This window comes from Dichotomopilus funicola, assembly GCF_033296635.1.
Source record: "Dichotomopilus funicola strain CBS 141.50 unplaced genomic scaffold C8A04scaffold_45, whole genome shotgun sequence".
Taxonomy (NCBI): Eukaryota; Fungi; Ascomycota; class Sordariomycetes; order Sordariales; family Chaetomiaceae; genus Dichotomopilus; species Dichotomopilus funicola.
The window spans coordinates 1-19,576 of record NW_026944066.1 but is presented as its reverse complement, the minus strand read 5'-3'; the positions used below and the strand labels follow the sequence as shown (position 1 = coordinate 19,576).

At 55.4% G+C, this 19,576-nt stretch overlaps 5 protein-coding genes across 5 annotated transcripts; 3 read left to right on the top strand and 2 right to left on the bottom strand.

The window, feature by feature from the left end:
* Window positions 1-228: 228 nt before the first annotated feature.
* On the bottom strand, window positions 229-2,263 carry C8A04DRAFT_38295 (P-loop containing nucleoside triphosphate hydrolase protein; the record flags this gene model as incomplete). Its single annotated transcript, XM_062784194.1, has 3 exons — window positions 229-1,883; window positions 1,943-2,149; window positions 2,221-2,263. The coding sequence occupies 3 exons, from the start codon at window positions 2,261-2,263 to the stop codon at window positions 229-231; spliced, it is 1,905 nt and encodes a 634-aa protein (XP_062635713.1).
* Window positions 2,264-2,925: 662 nt separating this feature from the next.
* On the top strand, window positions 2,926-5,625 carry C8A04DRAFT_29966 (pyridoxal phosphate-dependent transferase; the record flags this gene model as incomplete). The annotated part of the gene is made up of 2 exons (XM_062781203.1): window positions 2,926-3,046; window positions 3,140-5,625. 2 exons carry the CDS (start codon window positions 2,926-2,928, stop codon window positions 5,623-5,625), a joined length of 2,607 nt encoding a protein of 868 aa, XP_062635712.1.
* Window positions 5,626-6,379: 754 nt separating this feature from the next.
* C8A04DRAFT_13280 (uncharacterized protein) lies at window positions 6,380-8,452 on the top strand (the record flags this gene model as incomplete). Its single annotated transcript, XM_062777651.1, has 3 exons — window positions 6,380-6,809; window positions 6,909-7,750; window positions 7,874-8,452. 3 exons carry the CDS (start codon window positions 6,380-6,382, stop codon window positions 8,450-8,452), a joined length of 1,851 nt encoding a protein of 616 aa, XP_062635711.1.
* A 703-nt stretch (window positions 8,453-9,155) lies between these two features.
* C8A04DRAFT_38292 (uncharacterized protein) lies at window positions 9,156-10,041 on the top strand (the record flags this gene model as incomplete). The annotated part of the gene is made up of 3 exons (XM_062784193.1): window positions 9,156-9,404; window positions 9,456-9,654; window positions 9,782-10,041. The coding sequence occupies 3 exons, from the start codon at window positions 9,156-9,158 to the stop codon at window positions 10,039-10,041; spliced, it is 708 nt and encodes a 235-aa protein (XP_062635710.1).
* A 2,777-nt stretch (window positions 10,042-12,818) lies between these two features.
* On the bottom strand, window positions 12,819-16,414 carry C8A04DRAFT_13290 (uncharacterized protein; the record flags this gene model as incomplete). The annotated part of the gene is made up of 5 exons (XM_062777654.1): window positions 12,819-13,180; window positions 13,301-13,396; window positions 13,460-14,721; window positions 14,943-15,454; window positions 15,575-16,414. The coding sequence occupies 5 exons, from the start codon at window positions 16,412-16,414 to the stop codon at window positions 12,819-12,821; spliced, it is 3,072 nt and encodes a 1,023-aa protein (XP_062635709.1).
* Window positions 16,415-19,576: the final 3,162 nt, after the last annotated feature.

The following is a 19,576-nucleotide window of genomic DNA, read 5'->3' as shown; positions in this document are numbered from 1 at the left end:
CATTTTGTTTTCCGGACTCTGTCATGTATAATTCTGTATAGCAACAACGCCAAACTCCGTACCAATGCCACGCCGGGCTGTGCTATCCATGTTCCTACAATGCAACGCCATACCATGCAACGCCGTATCAAAGCCATATCAAATAATATCCTCCTCGCAAAAACAGCAAGCTCAGGCCACTGAACGCCACGCATACAGAAAGCTCAAAAGAAAAGGGGCAAAAACAGGCTAATCCAGCGCCTCTCCACTCAAAATGCCCCTCAGGATACCCGCTCCTAGACCGTCCACGGCCCCTTCCATCTCCTTCTCTCCAACACAGCTTGCAACTCTCTTCTCGTCCGCGACTAGGGCGCTGCCTCCGCTGCCGCCAAACGCAAACACATCCTTCTTCTTCCTCCCCCGCTTGCTCGGGGTAGGCGTGCCGGGCAGCGCGACAAATGAACCGGTCTTGCCGTCGACGGGGGCGATCAGCGACAAAGTCTCCAAGCTGCCAATAACCTCGCGGAACTCGGACGACGAGAGGGGGTGGAGGAGGGAGTCCTGAGTGCAGAGGGCGCAGTATGATTCGTAGAGTGTTTTGATGGTGGGTGCTGCCCCAGTGCGCGACCTAGAGGAGGATGGGGTGCTCGGCATGGACGCCGCGGCAGACTGGGCAGCTTGGGCGGCACGATTGCGCTTCTCGATGGCCATGAGCGAGCACAGAGCGGCTTTTTGCTGCAAGTTGAGGGTCTTGAGTCTCTGCGTAGTGCCGTTGCTGAAGGCAGCGGCGGTGACTTTGTTAAGGTGGGCGATACTGACACGCGGGGCGGTGGCCGCGGTCAGTTTCTGTAGGGAATGTTGAAGCTGCTGTGGGCTCGAGGGCCGAGCAGGAGAGGCCAGGTTGCGGTTCTCGCCAAGGATCCTGCGCGAGGGGGTTTGCAAGAGGACGTTGTCTTTAATTTCGTTCTCGTGCTTCATGCGGGTCTCAGACTCGACGAGATCGAGGGCCCGCCGGCAGACCTCAAAGGCGCGACGCAGATCCCCGGTTTGGCTTGAAACCTTGCGCGAGCAGAGCTCAATGGCGGCCGGGTGGAAGAAGGGAATGAAATCAGGCGCCGAACCCTCGGGGGCCAGGGTCTTAAGTCGCTCCGTAATGATACGCTTCACCTGAGGCGCGGTGTAAGGTAAGAAGGGGAGGAGTTCCGGTTTGAGATTCCGCGACTTGAGACGAGGAAGGAAGCGGTCGGTGAGGTCCAGCGCATTGGCGATGCCCACCATGGCCAGACGTGACGTTGGTTGCAGTGACCATTCAAAGACGCGGTAGAGGCTCTCCGGGTCCAAGGTCAGAATGTGGTCAATCTCGTCTAGCACCACAACGAATACATCGGTCGCTGTTTTCCGTGAGAAGAGGTTTTCAAGCGCCTTTTCAGCAGCGTCCTCCTCGAACACCTCATCATCCCCGTTCAATTGCCCCAACAACGTGATGTAAAGATCCTTAGACGTCTTGATGCTCATGCAATTGATGTAGGCCCTCCGGACGGTTTTCGACTTCGATGTGGCTTCCTCCGTAATCCTGTTGACCATGGCGCTCTTCCCCGTCCCGGGGGGCCCGCTAACGTAGAGGCATCCGCTGGGGCGGGATGTGGTGCAGCGCTCGAGGAACTTGTGGATTTGGGCGCGCTCGTCGTCGCGTCCGATCAGCTGCCCAGGATCTGCGCTGCGGGAAAACAATTGCCTCGCTTGATGGTAGACGGTCTGAACGGCAGTTGGGGTGGATGGTGTCTGAGGGGTCATGCGCTTCGAGAGTTTGCCGACCGACATGACCCGGTGGCGGGGAGTGGTTGTGCCGCGGGCGAAGACATCGTAATGGCGTGGTGTCGAGGGTGTTACCGGCGCGACTTTGGCTAGCTAGGGGTTAGAACTCGTAGTGGCTAGCAATATTAGAAAGAAAAGAGGTGCATACAACTCCTGACGGTGCTCGCAATCGAAGTGCGTCGAGAATTACACTTTGTAGGGGTCTGTTCGGTATCCTCGCGAGAAGCGCGTTCTGGCACTTCGTTCTCCTGGTTTTCGTCGTCATGGATGGTGATAGGCTCTTGTTTGCTGACCGTCCTAGTGGCACGCCTGGGACGCTTAGAGGAGAAGTCGAGACTCAACGTGGGCTCTGCAGCTGGAGTCAGTCGTCGGTTCCTTTCATTGTGTCACGCAAAATGGAGGGAAGCGAGAGTGTAGGGGGCTTACCGTCCTGCACGGAGCTCCTGGTTCTCTTCCCGAGGGTCGTCATGGCTATTATTAGGGAATTACTGTGGTATGGCAGGTGCGAGTGGTGATGCTGAGGTGCAGGACTGAACTTCAGGTTGAGGAAAGTAGAGTGTGTGGTGGTTGATGAGGAAGGAAAGCTCCGGTAGATGTACATATGCGAGTTAGCGCGCACTCACATTTGCGAAACGCGACCGCGTCGAAGTGGGTCCTAGACGCGATTGAGCGCGTTGCACTTTAATAACTGTGGCTGATACCCGTGGCGCTTGTGGCTAGTGCAGACGCGACGCGCTTCACGCATCTCTTCGGGAAGCACGTGATGGGAACCACCCTGACCCCGAGTCCACAACCCCACCAACCCCGCGGTGGAAAGAGGCGAACTCCGTTTGCCCCAAGACCCGAAGTTGTGTTCGGTGTGGGTCAACGACAAGCTACGGCGCTGCCCGACCACAGGAGGCGATGAGATCGTCTCTCCATTGTGTAGCTATAATAACACACATTTCACACAGTTTTCGGGGACTCTCATTCCCAGGGACATGCAGCTCGCCGCGTTACGATTGTTAATGTCATGGGCTGAGATTGTTCTGTCCATCGAGGCATGTGCACGACGATAAGTCAGCAAGTAAGCGGCGGTGACGACGACGGTGACAACGACGGCGGCGGTATCCACAATCAACATCAACCGTAATGTCAGCTAGGGAGGGCGATGATGGCGACTTGGCCAATAACTGTGATGGCTATGATGGCTATGATGGCTACAATGCCCGCGTCGAAGGCTTCCGGGACAAGGAGTACCCGATGCTAAATGGTACGCGTCTCACTATCCCAACACCACTTACACCTTAACATCTAGGTCTTATTTGCTGCGTTATTTTGTGATTCTCTGCTAATCCTGCTCTAGGCTCAATCTACCTCGACCATGCCGGTACTACGCTCTACGCCAAATCTCTGATGGACCGCTTCGCCCAGGAGATGACTTCGAACTTATTCGGGAATCCGCACTCGGCCTCGGCGTCATCACAGCGGTCCACTGCGCGAATGGAGGACATCCGACTACGTGTGTTGCGGTTCTTCAATGCCGATCCCGCCGACTTCGACCTCGTGTTTGTGGCCAACGCAACGGCCGGGATTAAGTTGGTGGTGGACTCCCTGAGGTCGGCACCGGATGGATTCGACTACGTCTACCACCAAGCCAGCCACACGTCCCTGGTTGGAGCTCGGGAAGAGGCTCGAAATAGCCTCTGTGCCGAGGACCAGCAGGTTGAGGAATGGGCGCAGGAAGGTGGGAAGGCCCCGTCACTCGGGAACGACGATGATGGGGGAGACCGCCCGCTCTTGTTTGCGTACCCAGCGCAGTCGAACATGGATGGAAAACGATATCCGTTGACATGGGCCAACGACGTTCGCGGACGGAGAGGGCGAACGGGGAAGACGTACACGCTGCTGGACGCGGCCGCGTTGGCTTGCTCCTCGCCTCTCGACTTTGGCGATGTCGATGCGGCTCCGGATTTCGCCGTCCTCAGCTTCTACAAGATTTTCGGGTTTCCGGATCTTGGTGCGTTGATCGTAAGGCGGGAAGCTGAAGAGGCGTTCCAGTACAGACGGTACTTTGGGGGCGGTACGGTAGATATGGTGGTGTGCTTAAAAGAGCAGTGGCACGCACCCAAGGCCCAGTCCTTACACGAGCGCCTGGAAGACGGCACGTTACCCATACATAGCATCATTGCTTTAGACGCCGCACTGGACGTCCACAAGCGGTTGTTTGGGTCGATGCGAGACGTTGCAGCCCACACATCCTTTTTGTCGAAACGACTCCGTCGTGGGCTTGAATCGTTGAGGCATGGGAACGATGAGCCGGTTTGCGTGGTGTACTCCCCGGATGCGAGGTTAGCGGCCCACAAACTCGGTAGCGGCCCTGTGGTTGCCTTCAACATACGCAACAGCCAGGGGGCTTGGATAAGTCTTGCCGAAGTGGAAAAGCTGGCTTTGCTAAAGAAGTTTCATATCCGAACCGGTGGTGTTTGTAACCCAGGCGGCATTGCCTCGACGCTTGGGCTTCAACCGTGGGAAATGAGGCAAAACTTCAGCGCTGGTTTCCGGTGTGGGACGGACAACGACATTCTGGCTGGGAAGCCTACTGGTGTCATCCGAGCCAGTCTCGGTGCGATGAGCACCATCTCTGACGTGGACAACTTTGTAGCTTTTGTTGTCGAGTTCTACCGTGATGGCTCGCTGCCCACTTCGACCACGAACAGCCAGGAGCTCACGCCGCCGCCTCAACCACATGGCGCAGCGCCACGGCTCCGTGTCCACAGCATCTCTATCTACCCTATCAAGAGCTGCGGCAGATTTAACGTCCCCGCGGGCGTCGACTGGGAGGTGCGGCCCGAAGGTTTAGCATGGGATAGGGAATGGTGTTTGGTACACCAGGGTACCGGCCAAGCATTGAGCCAAAAACGCTATCCTCGGATGGCTCTCCTGCGCCCTTCTCTTGACTTTGAGCATGGCCAGCTGCGGGTCAGCTATGTTGGGGCGTCGGAGTCGGAGCCCCAGCTCACTCGGGAAATCAGCATACCGCTATCGAAGAATCCTTTGTTCTTCCGTCCCTCGTCCGGCCCTGCGAGGCACTCCCGGGTGTGCGGGGAGGAAATCCAAGCTCAGACGTACTCGGCAGACAACATCACAAGCTTTTTCTCCGACATAATCGGGGTGCCGTGTTTTCTCGCTCGGTTCCCCGCAGGTGGACAGGGGAAAAGCATGCGGCACGCGAAAGCACACCTCCAAAAACACCAGATCTCACCCTCGAAAACCGACGCACCCATGTTGCCAGGCGCTTTCCCGCCTTCCCCGCCCGACACAGACACAGAAAAGGCGGGATCGCGCCGCATCCTTCTGTCCAACGAAAGCCCAATTCTCGCCATCACTTTACCCAGTGTGGAAGCCCTCAACCAGCAAATACGCCTATCCAGACCGGGTAACAAAGACGTCAAGGACGTCTCGCCCGACGTCTTCCGGGCTAACATTGCCCTTGCCCCTTCCACACCCGACGTTTACCTAGCGCCGTATTCAGAAGATTCTTGGTTTCGCCTTCGAATCGGCCCATATCATCATCAGCAGCAGCAGCAGCAGCAGCAGCAGCAGCATGTCTTCGACCTTCTAGGCGCATGTAGGCGATGTCACATGGTATGCATCGACCAAGAGACGGCGCACAAGAGCGAGGAGCCTTTTGTGACGCTGTCCAAGACGAGGCGGTTTGATGGGAAGGTATTCTTTGGCGTGCACATGTGCTATAATTCAACACCGGGAGGGGACGGGGCCAGTATGACGAGGGAAACGCAGTTCCCGACTATAAGAGTGGGGGATGCGGTTGTACCGGAGAGTCGGTAGGGTAAGTGCCACCTTAGTTAACTAAGTATGCAGTCCGGCAGAAAAGGGAAGGCATGATCCACTCGATGGAAAAGTGAAAGTTCCCTTCCCCGAGTCAAGCGATTTGGACCCTTTTGCGTTTTGGTGTTCATTGCATTAGGTGAACTGCTGGTGGCGATATCTATCGCTGTCTTTCTTTTGCAATACCCCACATTTTGGGACTTTGTACTTTTGACCGTCGTCGAAACTTGGGACGAAAAGAAACGGGGAACTTTTGGTCTTGTTGAGGACATGTTGAAAATCAACAGTTATGCACTATCTTCTGTATTCTCCCGCTGCGCTTTCCTTGAGTTGTGGCTTGAGTGATGTGAGACGTCAGACCTAACAAGAAGTGAGTGGCGCTGTTAGCGGATGTTTATTTGCTGCCTGGGGCTAGGTAGCCGCTTTGTATTTGTGTATATACCTATTTTTTTCTTTTTATGCTTTTTACTGTTTTGTTTCCTTTTTCATCTCTTTGCTTCACCGCAGAGAACTAATCAAATGTTCAATTAAGCGCCAAAAAGTCACCAATCTCTCAATTGTTCACGGCCGGTCCATTGGAGCACGCGAAAGCCAACATAACCTGGAATAACGCACACCGCCAAGCCCTGAGCTAGGTGTTTTGTCTTCAGATTAATTACCTACCCAACTGTCATTAATTCATTTATTTATTTTATTTTTCACTTATCTTTTTAAAGAAAAGTTTTCATTTCAAGACAATCCGCCAAGCCACCGGATGGCCATCCCCGGACCTGCTGCTAGCCACGAAGGCTTCAATCTCGGCGCCTACCACCAACAGCAGTACCAAGCGGCGTACCAAGCCGCCCTCGCGGCTGGCCACGTCCAACCGCTCGTCCTGCCCTGGTCCGTTGTCGGCAGCTTCTTCCTGCCGCTGCTCTACCTCAGCATCCCGCACACGACCCGGCCATGGCTGTACCGTCTGCGCTGGGCCGTTGCCGCGGCCGTGGTCTGGTTGAACGTCCGTCTTGTGCGCACGACGTCGGCTGCGAACGAGGCCGTGGCGTATACGGTTGGGCTGCTGGCGGTGTGGGGCACGCTATGGGCGTTGCGTCTGCTGGTGTTTACGAGGCCGCAGTGGGATGCTGCGAGAGTGCAGAGGCGGTTGAGGAGGAAGGGTTCGGCTGGTTTGCCTACTCGGGATGGTGGTGTGCAGGGGAAAGCGGGCATGAGCAAGGAGCAGAGGGAGCTTGGGAGTGAGGACACGGGCGAGGACGAGAGTGACAACTCGTGTAAGGGCCGGCCAGCCTTTACGCCTACGGCCCCAGACGAGAGCGTTGCCCTCGCGCTCCCTGACTACGAGTACTTTTGGCAGCCGTTCCCAGCCCACGCGTCCTTTGCCGCCCGTCTCCTTTGGACGGCCGACCTGCTCGTCTCATGGCGCGGTGCAGGTTGGAACTTTGCCATCTCAGCCATCCCACACCCACCATCCCCTTCGCTCCCGCTGCTGCGAGGCCGGGACGACGGAAGCGACGATGAACTCGTCCGCATGGACCTCATTCCGTACATGGTCTCCCGCACCGGCACCACACGATCGCTCACTTATGCGGCCTTCTTCCGCACCCGACTGTGTGCTTTTGTGCTCTCCTACCTCACCATCGACTTGCTGGCCGTCACGATGCGCTGGGACCCGTACTTCATCTTGGGGCCCAACTACCTGCATCCTTACACGTACCCTCCTCAGGGCTCTCACTCTCAGCACACTCGATACCCTTACCCGCTACAGCTGCCCGCGCTCTACTCCAAGGTGCTACCGCTGCCCAACCTCACGGTGCTCTTGGTGCGCAACCTCTGCGGGATGGCCGGAATTCTAGCCGGCATCCAGTTGCACGGGGCCGCACTGCAGTTGATAGTGGTTGGAACCGGACGATTGTACTCTCTCGGTCATTATTACGGTAATATTGTTTTCAGACGACCGTCATCCTCCACGCCACCTCCTCCACTGTGTGCCGAACTCTGGCAGCACCCGGCGCTGTTCGGCGGGTTTGTGCCGACCGTGCTCGATCGCGGGCTGGCGGGCTTCTGGGGTGGCTATTGGCACCAGACGTTCCGCGTGGGGTTTGTGGCGCCCGCTAGGTGGTTGTTGACTGTCATACAGCCGTCGCAGTTGCAAATGTGGTTGCCTTTGCCGTTATCGTTGGTATTGCAGTGGGGTCTAGGGGTGAAGAAAGAGAAAGGGGAAACGGAAGACGCAGAAGAATATAATGATGAGCAGAACGGAGGAGAAAACGTTGGGGTAGAGGGGAAGAACGTAGGGCAAGAGAAATGGAGAAGGGAAAAAACAAATCAAGACGTTGCGGCCCGGGTGCTAGAGATGGTCTTCGCCTTCTCGCTCAGCGGCATCCTCCACGCCACCGGCGGAAAGACATCCATCCCCTCAACTACAGTAGCCTGGGCTCCATTCGCCTTTTTCGCCTCCCAGCCCCTCGGCATCGCTCTCCAGCAGTGCCTACAACAAGCTAGTCAACGTATCCTCAACAGCATCACCACCACCGACACCACCGACAGCCACATTCGCCGACTACCCCCCAGCGTAACGACAACGATGCTACGGCGCGCGGCAAATCTGCTCTTCACTCTCGCGTGGCTACACCTCACGGGCGCAGGTATAGTCGACGACATGAGCCGCGCCGGTGTCTGGATGTATGAGCCCGTGCCCGTCTCGCCGCTGCGTATGATGGGACTTGGCGGGACTGGCGACGACGGGAAGTGGTGGCGTTGGGGCAGTGAGGCGTATGGGCTTGGGTGGTATCGTGGGCGGTATTGGTGGGAGAGTGGCGTGACGTTGTGAAGGGAGTTGGATTTCTGCGCAGCGGCGTGTGTATACATCATGTTATGTTTGCTTATGTTTGCTCGACGGACTACGAGTCTTGTACTCGCGCAGCAGGACCCGGACTCGGAGGCCATCGGGCACAAACTTAATGCTTGCCTCGAAGCTGTGTCGGGCGTCCCTGCTCCTTTGTCACCAACCAGTCTCGTCAAGATCCAGTTTTAGCGGCTTTGTTTCTGATGTATGTTGCTATTGATTTCCTTGCTCCCTTGCTCCCTTGACTCACATTCTCACCTCCCTAATTTATTTTCTCTTTCTCCTACCATTCGTTCCGTTCCGTAATTGGCGTCGTACTAATTGTACCCTAGCTCAAGGAAGACAAGAAAAAACAACATTCTTCGCTCACGCCTCATGTCCGGATGGAGAGCCCGATTTCCAGATCCGGATAAGGCTAGCGTTGACAAGATGTTCTGGGAGCAGCCTTTCCCGCAGGATAGGTACTCACCATAGCACCGCGATAGAGGCTCCTAGGGAGTGGCTGTGCCGGTTGCTAATCAGGGCTAGTCTGCCGCTTGCTGGTTGGTATAAGAGCTCAACCATGAGCCAACCCTTCTCTCTCATCACCCAAGTCTTCCAAACATCCATTCATCCTTCCTTTCGCACCCAAGCCACCAATCGACTCAGAGCCTGAACGGAATTACTACGACCAGCCAAATTCGCCACCATGGCCTCGACGTTCAAACGCTCCGAGCTCCCCTACTATGCTCCGGCCAATACACTCCCCGCGCCGCTCCCCACGGTAGAGGAGATCTTGGCCGCGACCGAGTTTGCGGGGCCGAAAATGAGGTACGAGACGCGGAAAATACCCGTGCTCAAGGGGTGCTATGCGGTCAAGTACGGGCGGGACGTCACGCTCCAGGAGGGCGAAAACATGCTGTTTATCGAGCGCTACACCAACGTGCCCATCCCCGCGGTCTATGCCATCTTCCACGACGAAAATACGGGTTTCAACTTCACCATTTAGGAGTACATCCGTGGCCGGTTGCTACACTCGGCGTGGGGGAAACTTGCCTCCAAGGAGAAGCAGGCCATTGCCTCGCAGCTCCGGCGTGATATGGATGAAGTCCGTAACCTTCCTTCGCCGGGCTATTATGGTGGTATCTGGCGGCAGCAAAACCGAGACCCGTGTGTAATATCCTCACGCATTCTCTCCTTTTCTTTTCGTTTTCCTTTTATGTTTTCTTTTGTTTTGTTTTTTTCGGATATAAATGTGCAGCGACAATTTGAGCCGAAGGAGGTCTAACCAAACATGCAACAGTTTGTTCAATGAGATCGTCTGGCCGGAAGCAGTCATCCAACATCCCGAGCCGAATCTCGTCAAACCCATGGCCACTGAGCAGGAATGGGCCGATACCATGGCCAGTTGTGTCCGGGCCAGTGTCAAAAACCTCCCCGACAACTGGAACGAGCGCCGGCTGGCGATTCTACGGCAACACTACCGTCGCGTCTTTTCCGGCCACCCTCCCGTCTTTAACCACGGCGATTTCTCCCCAGGCAATATCATCCTGCGCGAGGATGGCAAGGGCGCCGTCATCATCGACTGGCAGTAGGCTGGCTGGTACCCTTCCTGCTGGGAGTTCGGTCTCTCTATGATGCTACATGGATACGATGACGACTGGCTTGTGTGGCTGCCCCGGATTCTCGACGAGTTTATCCCCGAGTCTGGCTGGATCATGTCCTATCGGGTGTGCGTCCAAGACATGTCCTGAGTTTGTGTCCTTGGGGGTCTGTCAGTATTAACTTTTTACAATAGGATCTTGTTTTCGGGTGACTTTTTTGTGTGATCCTGCAGTCAAAATGGTGACCGACCCGTTGTAACTTTCACGACAAACATGTACAGATGGAACACAGAATAGAGAGGAGGAAATTGTGGGGGTTGAGTTCTGGTGGATGTCGGAGAAATAGGGGCGGAGGCTGGGGACTAAGATGGGAACACCCGCTCAACACAATTACACAAGCTCTAAAGATTCTGAAAAGCAACTGAAGTTTTCCAAATCTATCAACCCTTATTCATATCCTCCAAAATGCCAAGCCAACAGCCCCTGAATCACGACTATCCACCCCCCCCCAAACCCCAACCCCCGATTCCATCCTTGCTCAGCCAGCTGATTTTTACTGATCCGATCCTGGTAAGAGCATGTGTCTCTTGGCGAGAAAGGCAGCCTAACGCTGTGCAATTCCGGCTTGGTGGTCAGCAATAATAATGTATAATGACCTCTATAGTGGTTGATCCGAGAAGAAAAAAAGGGGGAAAGGAAAAGAAAGAAATGGACGGACGAACCTCGGTCAAGAATCTCCGGCATCGCGAGGCAACAGGCACCCCGCACTCCGTGGTCTCCCGCGAAATCAACCCCCCATCGTCTTCGGGATTGAGCGGCTCCAGGACCCCAGCATTGAACAAGGCTTCCTTGGCCTCTTGGATCCAATGATGGCAATGCCTTATCGGCTCGTCCGGATAGAGTCGTTTCATTAGGTTGAATTGTTTTTTGGGTGGGGGAATAGTCAAGCAGACTGCCTCGACGCGTCGGAAACAGTCCTCCGCGGTCTTGTCACCCTTGAAGACCCAGCCAATGTGCTGTATGCTTTCTGCCCCAGGTGAGTTAAATGGGAAAACCGCTGCCTTCGTTTCAAATTTCATTCCTCTCTGCAAACTGCCAACTACGTGGAATAGCTGACCTCCCCCCTCATCGGCGTTGCTGTCAATATACAGCGCCCGGTGGTTAGCCGGGAAGCCACTGTATTCTGCGAGGTATACCTTGTAGTGTGTGGTATTTTTTGCCATCGTATCTGCGCGACTGAGCGAAATGAAATTGTGCGAAATGAAATCGTGGATGGGATGAGAGCGTGTGGTGGGTGAAGATGAAGGTGGTGACCCCCTGACACATGGCATCCCACCGTCCATATATACACTTACAGTTCAAGCTTCCTGCTTTCCCACGCATTACGCGATGGTGTCAAACACCAACACCTTCCGGACCCCTCCCCTTCCCCCCACCATCAGGATGCTTTCGCTTGCAAGCCACATGAAGCTGTCAGTCATGCCGCTATCCGTCAACTCTCAACAAACAAGCTCAAGCATCCATTAGTTCCCCAGAACTCAACGGGAGACGGACAAAGGAACAAGACCACAGGCCACGCACTCTGCCAGTCCACGCAAAATCAAGGGTTCAGGGATCCACACAGTTCAAGAAGACAAACTGGAAATGAAAGCAGGCCTGCAGTACTGCAGTTCCAGCAACCAAGCGATCCGAACCGATCTAAGCAGGTATGGAGTCCGAACTAAACAAACCAAACCAACTAAGGCCCCCCCCCCCTTTCAAAATGACAAAGAAACAACAAGAAACTGTTGACCAGAACTTCCACAAACAACAGCAGCCGCTCGGAACAACCGACCCCAGGCGCCCGATATTCTGAACCCAAGATCAGAATTATGAGTGTGATCGAATATACGGGCAGGGGCGCGGGCGCGGACAAAGGCACAGGCAGAGACAGGCACAGGCAAACCCGTTTTTCTCTTTCTCTCCACCTAACACCTCTCCTATCGTTGACGTTGTGGCGTGCGTGGCTGGAGGAAAACAAAGAAAAAAAGCCCAACTCATCGATTTCGTGGCTTGACGGTCTGTTTTTTCTCCTTGGAGACCTCTCTTGTATTGAACTGCACACACACTCATTGTCTACTTAGACAGGTAATCAGCCATCCCACATCCGACCGGCGGCTAGTGGGCTAGGCTCGGCCGAAATTGTGCTCTCCTTTGTATGTACGTGTGCGAGATGTATGGGGACTGAGATTGAGACTTACTTGGAAATCCACCAAGACTCAGTTAGGTACAGTACATACTGAGTAGAGGTATCAAATAAAGGATGGCAAATAAATGGGTGATTTGATCCAAGCAGGCAGGTAGGTAACCGGAAGAAACAGAAAGGCGGGAGTAAGAGAAGCAAAGAAAATGGAAAACACCAAGCAGATTCTTGTTTGACCCAGCAGCTTGAGTGACCGTTCCGTGAGTTTGTCCATCAAGGCTGCATCATAGGGACAGATGACATGGAAATGTTAATCACAACCCAATCTAGGCTATGATTCAACTTGAGCTTTGTCTCATGCTTGAGCCATTCATTCAGTTAATCGGAGTCAGTCGGCTAGCCAGCAAGCCCTGTGAGACTATTAGCCCCTGCATGGAGCCAGAGTCTACCTCCGATCTCAACATGTCTTTAGAAGTCATGGCCAGCGCTTCCATTCCTTCCACTCTAGATTATGGAATAAAGATGATGCTGAAACAAAAACAAAAACAAGGCTATCCAAGACATACACGCAGACCGCCTTTCACCCTTATCCTCCCCGTCCAAAGAAGAACCAACCCCTGAGTAAAAGCGAGTTGCCCAAGACACACGCAAAGCCCTGACTGTCCTGCCTCCTACAAACCCCCTCACCACGCCGTCCCACCAGCCGGCCCCATCCCTTCCTCAGTAAATGTGTCAAAGCTGAATTGACCTGTCTGCGGATCCGTAGGGAACAGCTCATGCAAGGCGTCCTAGAGAAAGACCGCAAGAAAGAATTAGCCTCACACATCCATGCTATGTCGTTTGGGAATGATAATGATGATGACGGGGGAAGATTTGAGACAAAAAGAGGAGGTAAAAAAAGAAAGATCCTACGTACCCAGTCCAAATCCTGCATCACATTCATCATGCCTGCCTGCTGTCCCTGCCCCTGTTGTCCCCCCAATCCCACACCCATACCCACACCCAACATCTGCCCTGTCCCTGACCCTAACCCTGGCCCTACTCCCGGCCCAGCTCCCGGAATAGCACCGGAGGATGCCGACGACGACGGCAGCCCAGCAAAACTCCCGTGCCGTTGGGGCTGACCAACCACACTACCTCCGTCACTGCTGTTCTCGGGGCTACCTGGGTTGGGGCCGGGGCCGGGATTGCCGGGTGGATTGTTGGTATGTCCATGTGTGCCGTGACCACTACCGCGAGATGGAAGACCCCAGAATCCTTCGCCTGGAGCCACGCCGGGAGTGAATAACATGGGATGAGGTGGGAATACTAGGTTCTGTGGCTGGTGTTGGGGGTGTTGCTGTTGATGGGGGTGCTGGCCCTGGGGGGAAGATACCATCATGCCTAGAGGTAAAGAGGATGGGGGAAGGGGTGGAATAGGAGGAGCAAAGGTGTTGTGTACAGGCCCGGGTAGGGACTGTGAGTGTGGGATTAACGGAGCAGTGGAGGCCAAAGGCGTTGAGCAGGCCATGTGCTCGGTCTTGAGACCGGGAATGGGGCCCGGGCATGCCGGATGGAAAGGCGCTCCTGGAGGTAGCGGTGCCGGTGGCTGCTGAAAGGGCGGTGGTGCATGTTGGATATGCTGTTGTGGGCCCGGACGTGGGATATTATCTGGTGGTGTAGGGGGCGGTGGTGGTGGTGGTGACTCCTTGACGGCTTGTTTTCCGGGAACCGCCATGCTGAGCGTCGTCGGGGCCCGGACTCTCCGAAGATTCATGTAGACATTTGTTTTGCTCATGATTTCGGTCAGAATCTGGAGGCTCTTCTGCACCCTAGGCGTGTTCGGATCCAGCTGGAAGACCCAGTCGAGACAGGGCCATATCCGCTCGGCTGCGCGGTCGTTTGGCCGGTAGTACACCTCGGTCGCCAGCAACAGAGCAATGTGATACTGCTGATAGGCCCCCTGATACCAAGCCCAGGACCGGAACATGGGGTTGGACTCCAGCCGGATGGCAATCTCTATAATCATGATGCCACTGGTGACCAACAAGCCCTTGAGCTTCTCCGGTAACGACTCAGCTGTGTTGGAGTGATAAGGGTGCAGCACCATGACATGAAGCCGGTAGATGAGGAGCTCCATAACAAGCTTGGCGTATTTCTGAATGGGCACCTGATCGTCCAGCATTCGATTGTACTTTTCCAGCATCCGTTTCCGGAACGTTTCCACCCGGGTGATCATGGCGGTGAGGGTGGTCTTTCGCATCAGCAACTTGCGCCGGTCCGTCCAAATGTTTCTCATCATCTCGTTGATCTCAAACCGTATAATGGGCAACAGCATGGACGTCCAACTTTCAGCAGGTGCCGGCCAGACGGCCGACTGGGGTGTCAACCGGTCCTCTTCACAGTTTAACGGCATCTTGGTATCGTAGTCCTCGCGGCGTATGGCGGGTTTTGGGCCTTGGGCTTCACATGTGCGGACATCGAGGAAGCACAGTTGATGCCAGACCATTCTCCGGACTTGGGTCTCCAGCGTGCTGAGCCCGAACGCCGAGCCATCACGATGAAGTCCCATGCACTCAGCTACACGTACGGCGGCACCCACGAGGACCGAATGGGCACGAGACACTTCGTCTCGACAGAGTGGAAGCTTGTAGTGTTTTCTCTCGTTAGCCTCTGAGAGGGCGCGGGTCCCCGCTAGCTTCCATGTTCACTCACCAAATACATGACAAACGCCTGCAGCGTTTCGAACCGCGTGGTACTCAGAAACCGGGCTTTACTGAGCGCAGTTTCGGTACCAATCTTCATCTGCAGCACCAGCCGGGGCTTGCTGCAATCAAGAGTCTGGCAGAACCCGTCGTCCAAGCTGACCGCAGCGCTGAACCAGGCCGCAAACACAATCGCTTGTACCGAGGGGCGGGGCTCAATGTTTTGCCGCACTTCCTCCCAGAACAAAGCGTAGGTTGCCTCGAACGAGAATCGGTGGACGCAACGCACGATGGGGTGGACAGCGTCGAGGTAATGCCGCATCAGCCGGTGGCCCAACTCGACGGGAGGCAACAGCGTGATCAGAGAGGGGGACTCGGTAAACTGGCCGAAGAAGAACCCGCTGGTCGGGGCAAGGTAGGAATCTCCGGGCTTGAGGAAATCTGGGAGTTCGAACGCGTCGTGGGGTTCGTCGGGTCCGCCAAAGGGGTTATGCGAAGCGTACAGCTGATTCTGGGTATCGGCGATGCCCGCTTGGATCTAACCAGGTGAACGGAGTTAGTTTACGAAACTAGCTGTCCAAGCCCAGCATAAGGTCTTGGGTCTGAGACTATGCTGAACAGAAACAAAAGTGGAATTACGTGCCACATCGGGGCATACCTCTTCTGAAATGCGTGGCCGGTTGAACCCGCCAATACGCTCCGTGATCCTCATTTTCCCTACGCGAACCCCTAGGTCAATGAGGTCGTCCGCGCCGTTCCCATCCGAGTAATCGTCGTAGGTCAGATCCAAGTGGACCATCGGGGTCATCTGCAAATCGCCCTGCTCGCCATGGCCATCTCCGACGTCGTCGGCCACAAACCGCTGGCTGTTGAAGGGGTCGGCGCCGTCCGTCGGGCTACCGCTCCGGCGTGTGCTAGCGCCTTTGGCCACGTCCCTCTCTAGCTGTCTCTCCAGAGACCCGACCTTCTCCTTGATCTCGGTCAGGCGTTGCTGGCTCGCCTCGTCGAGATTGGGCCCCAGATACACACATTCCCTCTGGAACCTCTTGCAGTTGTGGCAGGGATGCTTCTTCTCGCACTTGAGCTTCCGCCGCCGGCACTCGAGGCACGATGTTATCATGCGCATCCGGCGGCGGATCGGCTTTTGGGACGAAAGAGAGGCTTGCGTGGCTCTTGTCGAGGGACCCGGACTGAAGGATCTCCCATTCCCGCCGGGGTGTAGTCTATTGGAGTGTTCTTCGCCTTCGGGGCTTGCAGCCGAGCTGCCGGTTGGTGTTGACGACACTGTGGTTGCCGCAAGGCTCCGCCGCCGTGTCCCAGCCGCATGGTCGGCCGCAGTATGGCCTTGGATACCGGGGGCTCGGTGTGCCATCGTGGGAGCGTGGGGTGGAAGAGAATGGTCGAAATCACTCTGGCTCTGTCGTGGGGGTATTTGGAAGGTCGCAGGAGGCCACGGGTGGCTCGGAATCATCTCCGGCGCGCGATTATCCATGACCATGGCCCTTGGGGCTAGGTCAATCCAGGTTTGAGTCGGACACCACAGCGTGGGAGTGTGATGTCGGGCGTGGCGAGGAGGAAACAGACAGTTTGAACAGACAGAGTCCCTCCGTATTTGTCAAAATTGAATGAGGGCGTCTACTAACAGCCCGGCACAGGACGCCCGAGGAACGGTTGCACCAGCGAGTACAGAAAGTCAATAGGTTGAGGAATGCTGCTCCTCTCATCCTCCAGTCCTTCAAACTAGGTCCATTAAAATGAGATCATAATATGAAGGAGAGAAGGGGAAGAGCTCAGAAACAACAAGGACGGAAACGAACCACGGACTCGAGCAGCGGAAGCAGGGATCCCACCTTGCACTTAAATAGGTACATAGATTGGAGGCGAGCCGGGCCCGGGTTGCGACCTGTATGCAGCCCGGGTGCGGATATGCTAGGCGTGTGTCGGCTCACGCTCCCTGCTTGAATCGGCGTGTTGCGGGATCTTGAGGTCGGATGAGTGCGTTGTCTTCCTAATGGTTCCGGATAGGTGCCAAGTCAAATCCATATCGGCCCGGCTCAAGAAAGGGCACTCCAAGCGTCCAGAAGCGCATCGCCATCGCGTTTGCTGCATCCTCACCTTGTGATCTTGCCGAGTTTGTGTCTAGGCCCTTTGTCTTCGGCGGGTCCAACAACTAGCAGTACTGCCTATGGCCGAGTAACCAAGGATATGCTAGGTAGTCTCATCTTGACCACAGCACATTGCGTGTGTCTGTTGGTTAAGCAGTCCGGGTGAAGGCCTTGTCTGGGCTAAGCCCAGGCTCAGGTAGGTCGATCAATGGGCAGCCCTCTCCCACCTGCGCCGCCGCTGATGCCCAGAGTTCGAGGTCCTCGGCGCTTTCCGACAAACTAGAAGACAGGCACATCAGAGTCTGCGACTGGGGAAAGGAATACACACAGTGGGCCCATCTATCAGGCCATTCCTTGTGTGACACTGCGCAGTGTGCACATACGCACCTTCCCCCAGACTTCCTATAACCCCACCCGGAGCTCCCATGAAGAGTCCATTCAAGTACCCAAAGCATGTCCATGCTTGAGAAAAACACCATAATGCACAAGGGACAACTAGGTGTCTATACTCGGCATTGTTGACTTGCCCACGTTCCATACCCAGGTACTCGGGACGAAAGGTGGGATGATGTTCAAGCTCGCGAAGCAGACACACAGGAGGCTCTTTCCCCAGATCCAAGGAACCCCCACAATGGAAAGAGGGGCTCGGAAGCCCACTGGCATCCGATGCAGATCGACCCGGCCTGCAGCAGGTCAGTTTGGTATCCGGTGCAGGGTGCGAGGGGGGTGCTTCGGTTACGACGTGCTCCCGGCGCCCCACTCCTACTTTACTGCGGGTTGCTTGGCAGACGCGTGGGAAAAGAAAGAAACAGAAGAAAAACACATGAGACGGAAGTTGCCTTCCACCTCTCAGAGCCGTTCCCGCCTCGTCGGAATCTTGAAAGAGGGGGGAGGGGGTTCGAGTTGCCAAATCAGGAAGCTAGGCCAGGCCGAGAACACGCCGAGCTTGTTGGTTCGACTCCCATCCTCCTGTGTGTTCCAGAGTCTACCTGCAGCGTTAATGAACCGCGGATGTTTGTTGGTTTTGGAACAAATAACGGGCCGTGTTGATTGCGCCTTTCCAGGACCAGGGCATTCCCGAAAGCTCAGCTCCCGTTGGTTCCAGTGCCCGGGCGGCGACAGCTTGTTCCCGGCCTCAGAGATTCGCCTTGTGCTTGCTTCGAGTCCTCGATTTTCTCTTCGAGTAAGCCTCAGTGGCCTCAGTTAAATCCAATGGCGGTGAAATGGCCGTGGATATAAGATGTCAACAGCACTTCCAAAGCAACCAAACCCGAAGCCAGGAGTAGTGGATCTTGAAGATGAAGCGTTAGCCTCGATTTCCCACGTTTGTTGCCCCGCCGATCAAACGGCTTTGAACACCCCTGTTTTGACACTAATCGACTTTCGGTCTAGCGGCGGGGATCATCCGATGTTGGCGCCAGGCCATGTTCAATCATTTTCTCAAGGGGAAAAAGCTTGGCTTGACCATAAACCACCACCCGCCGGCATCATCAAAACTGTGGCGGGGTAGAATACATCTGACTTGGAGTTGACCTCGACGGAATAGTCGGCCATCCCAGTACGTAGCCGCAGCACGGAACGTGCTTCAGCAAATCCGCGGCCGCCGGAGGGGATAAAAACAATCATAAGAAAAAAAGCCATGGAGCTGGCGCCTGTGCACAAGGATGGAAGTCCCATGTGAGAAATCCACCGGCTGACAGAGAGACAAGTCTTGCTCACGGTCTAATTGGTGGTGGTGGTGTGTCGCACCCCGACATCATGTTGTCCCATCCACGATATCGAGTTAATTCTCGGTCGGACCAGAGGGTTGCTGCAGCATCGAGATTAGGCTCGTCCGGCGAGATCGAGGACCGGGACTGGGACTGGGACTGGGACTGGGACCGGGACTGTGACGTCCAGAAGTGAAACATGCCTCTTTTCCTGCTTCTCCCCAACACCCCGACTTTCTTCTACTTCTTCCCCCTTCTTCGAAAGTCTCTCTCTCCCCCGCTCCCCCCAGCTCTTCGCTGCATGTCTTTCCGGGGAGGCACCCTGCCGTTCCGTGATCATCCAAGACAACTCGGTGGCGTGTAAACAAGACGATTCAGATCGAACCTATTCTCGGCCCAAGGGCTCAGGGAGACAAAACGAGACGGTGAGACAACCCTGAACCGGGGCTCCGGGGGGGCAACATGCCGACCGCCGATCGATGAGGCGCCCTCCCCTTGTGTGTACCGACGGAAGAGAGGGCCTCGTGGGTTCTCTGCGCCATCGCACTTACTCCCTCCGATCAGCCGCTGCGGCTGCTGCCACGGCCGCCACATTCCCCAACCTCCCCCTATACTTTCCCGTGCCCTTATCCGACGGGTTGGTTCAGGGTGAGACATCATACTCGAGCTAACGGGTGCGGGCAATAAAGCATTGAGAGCAAGTGAAAGAGGGACTAAGACAAGAAAGAAGAACAATTGAAGATCTGAAAAGAAAAAAAAAGAAACAAAAAATAAATCCAAGACCAAAAATAGCAAAAGCTCACCACCCAGCCCTACTGTTACACCCGGCCAGTAGAGGTAAATCTG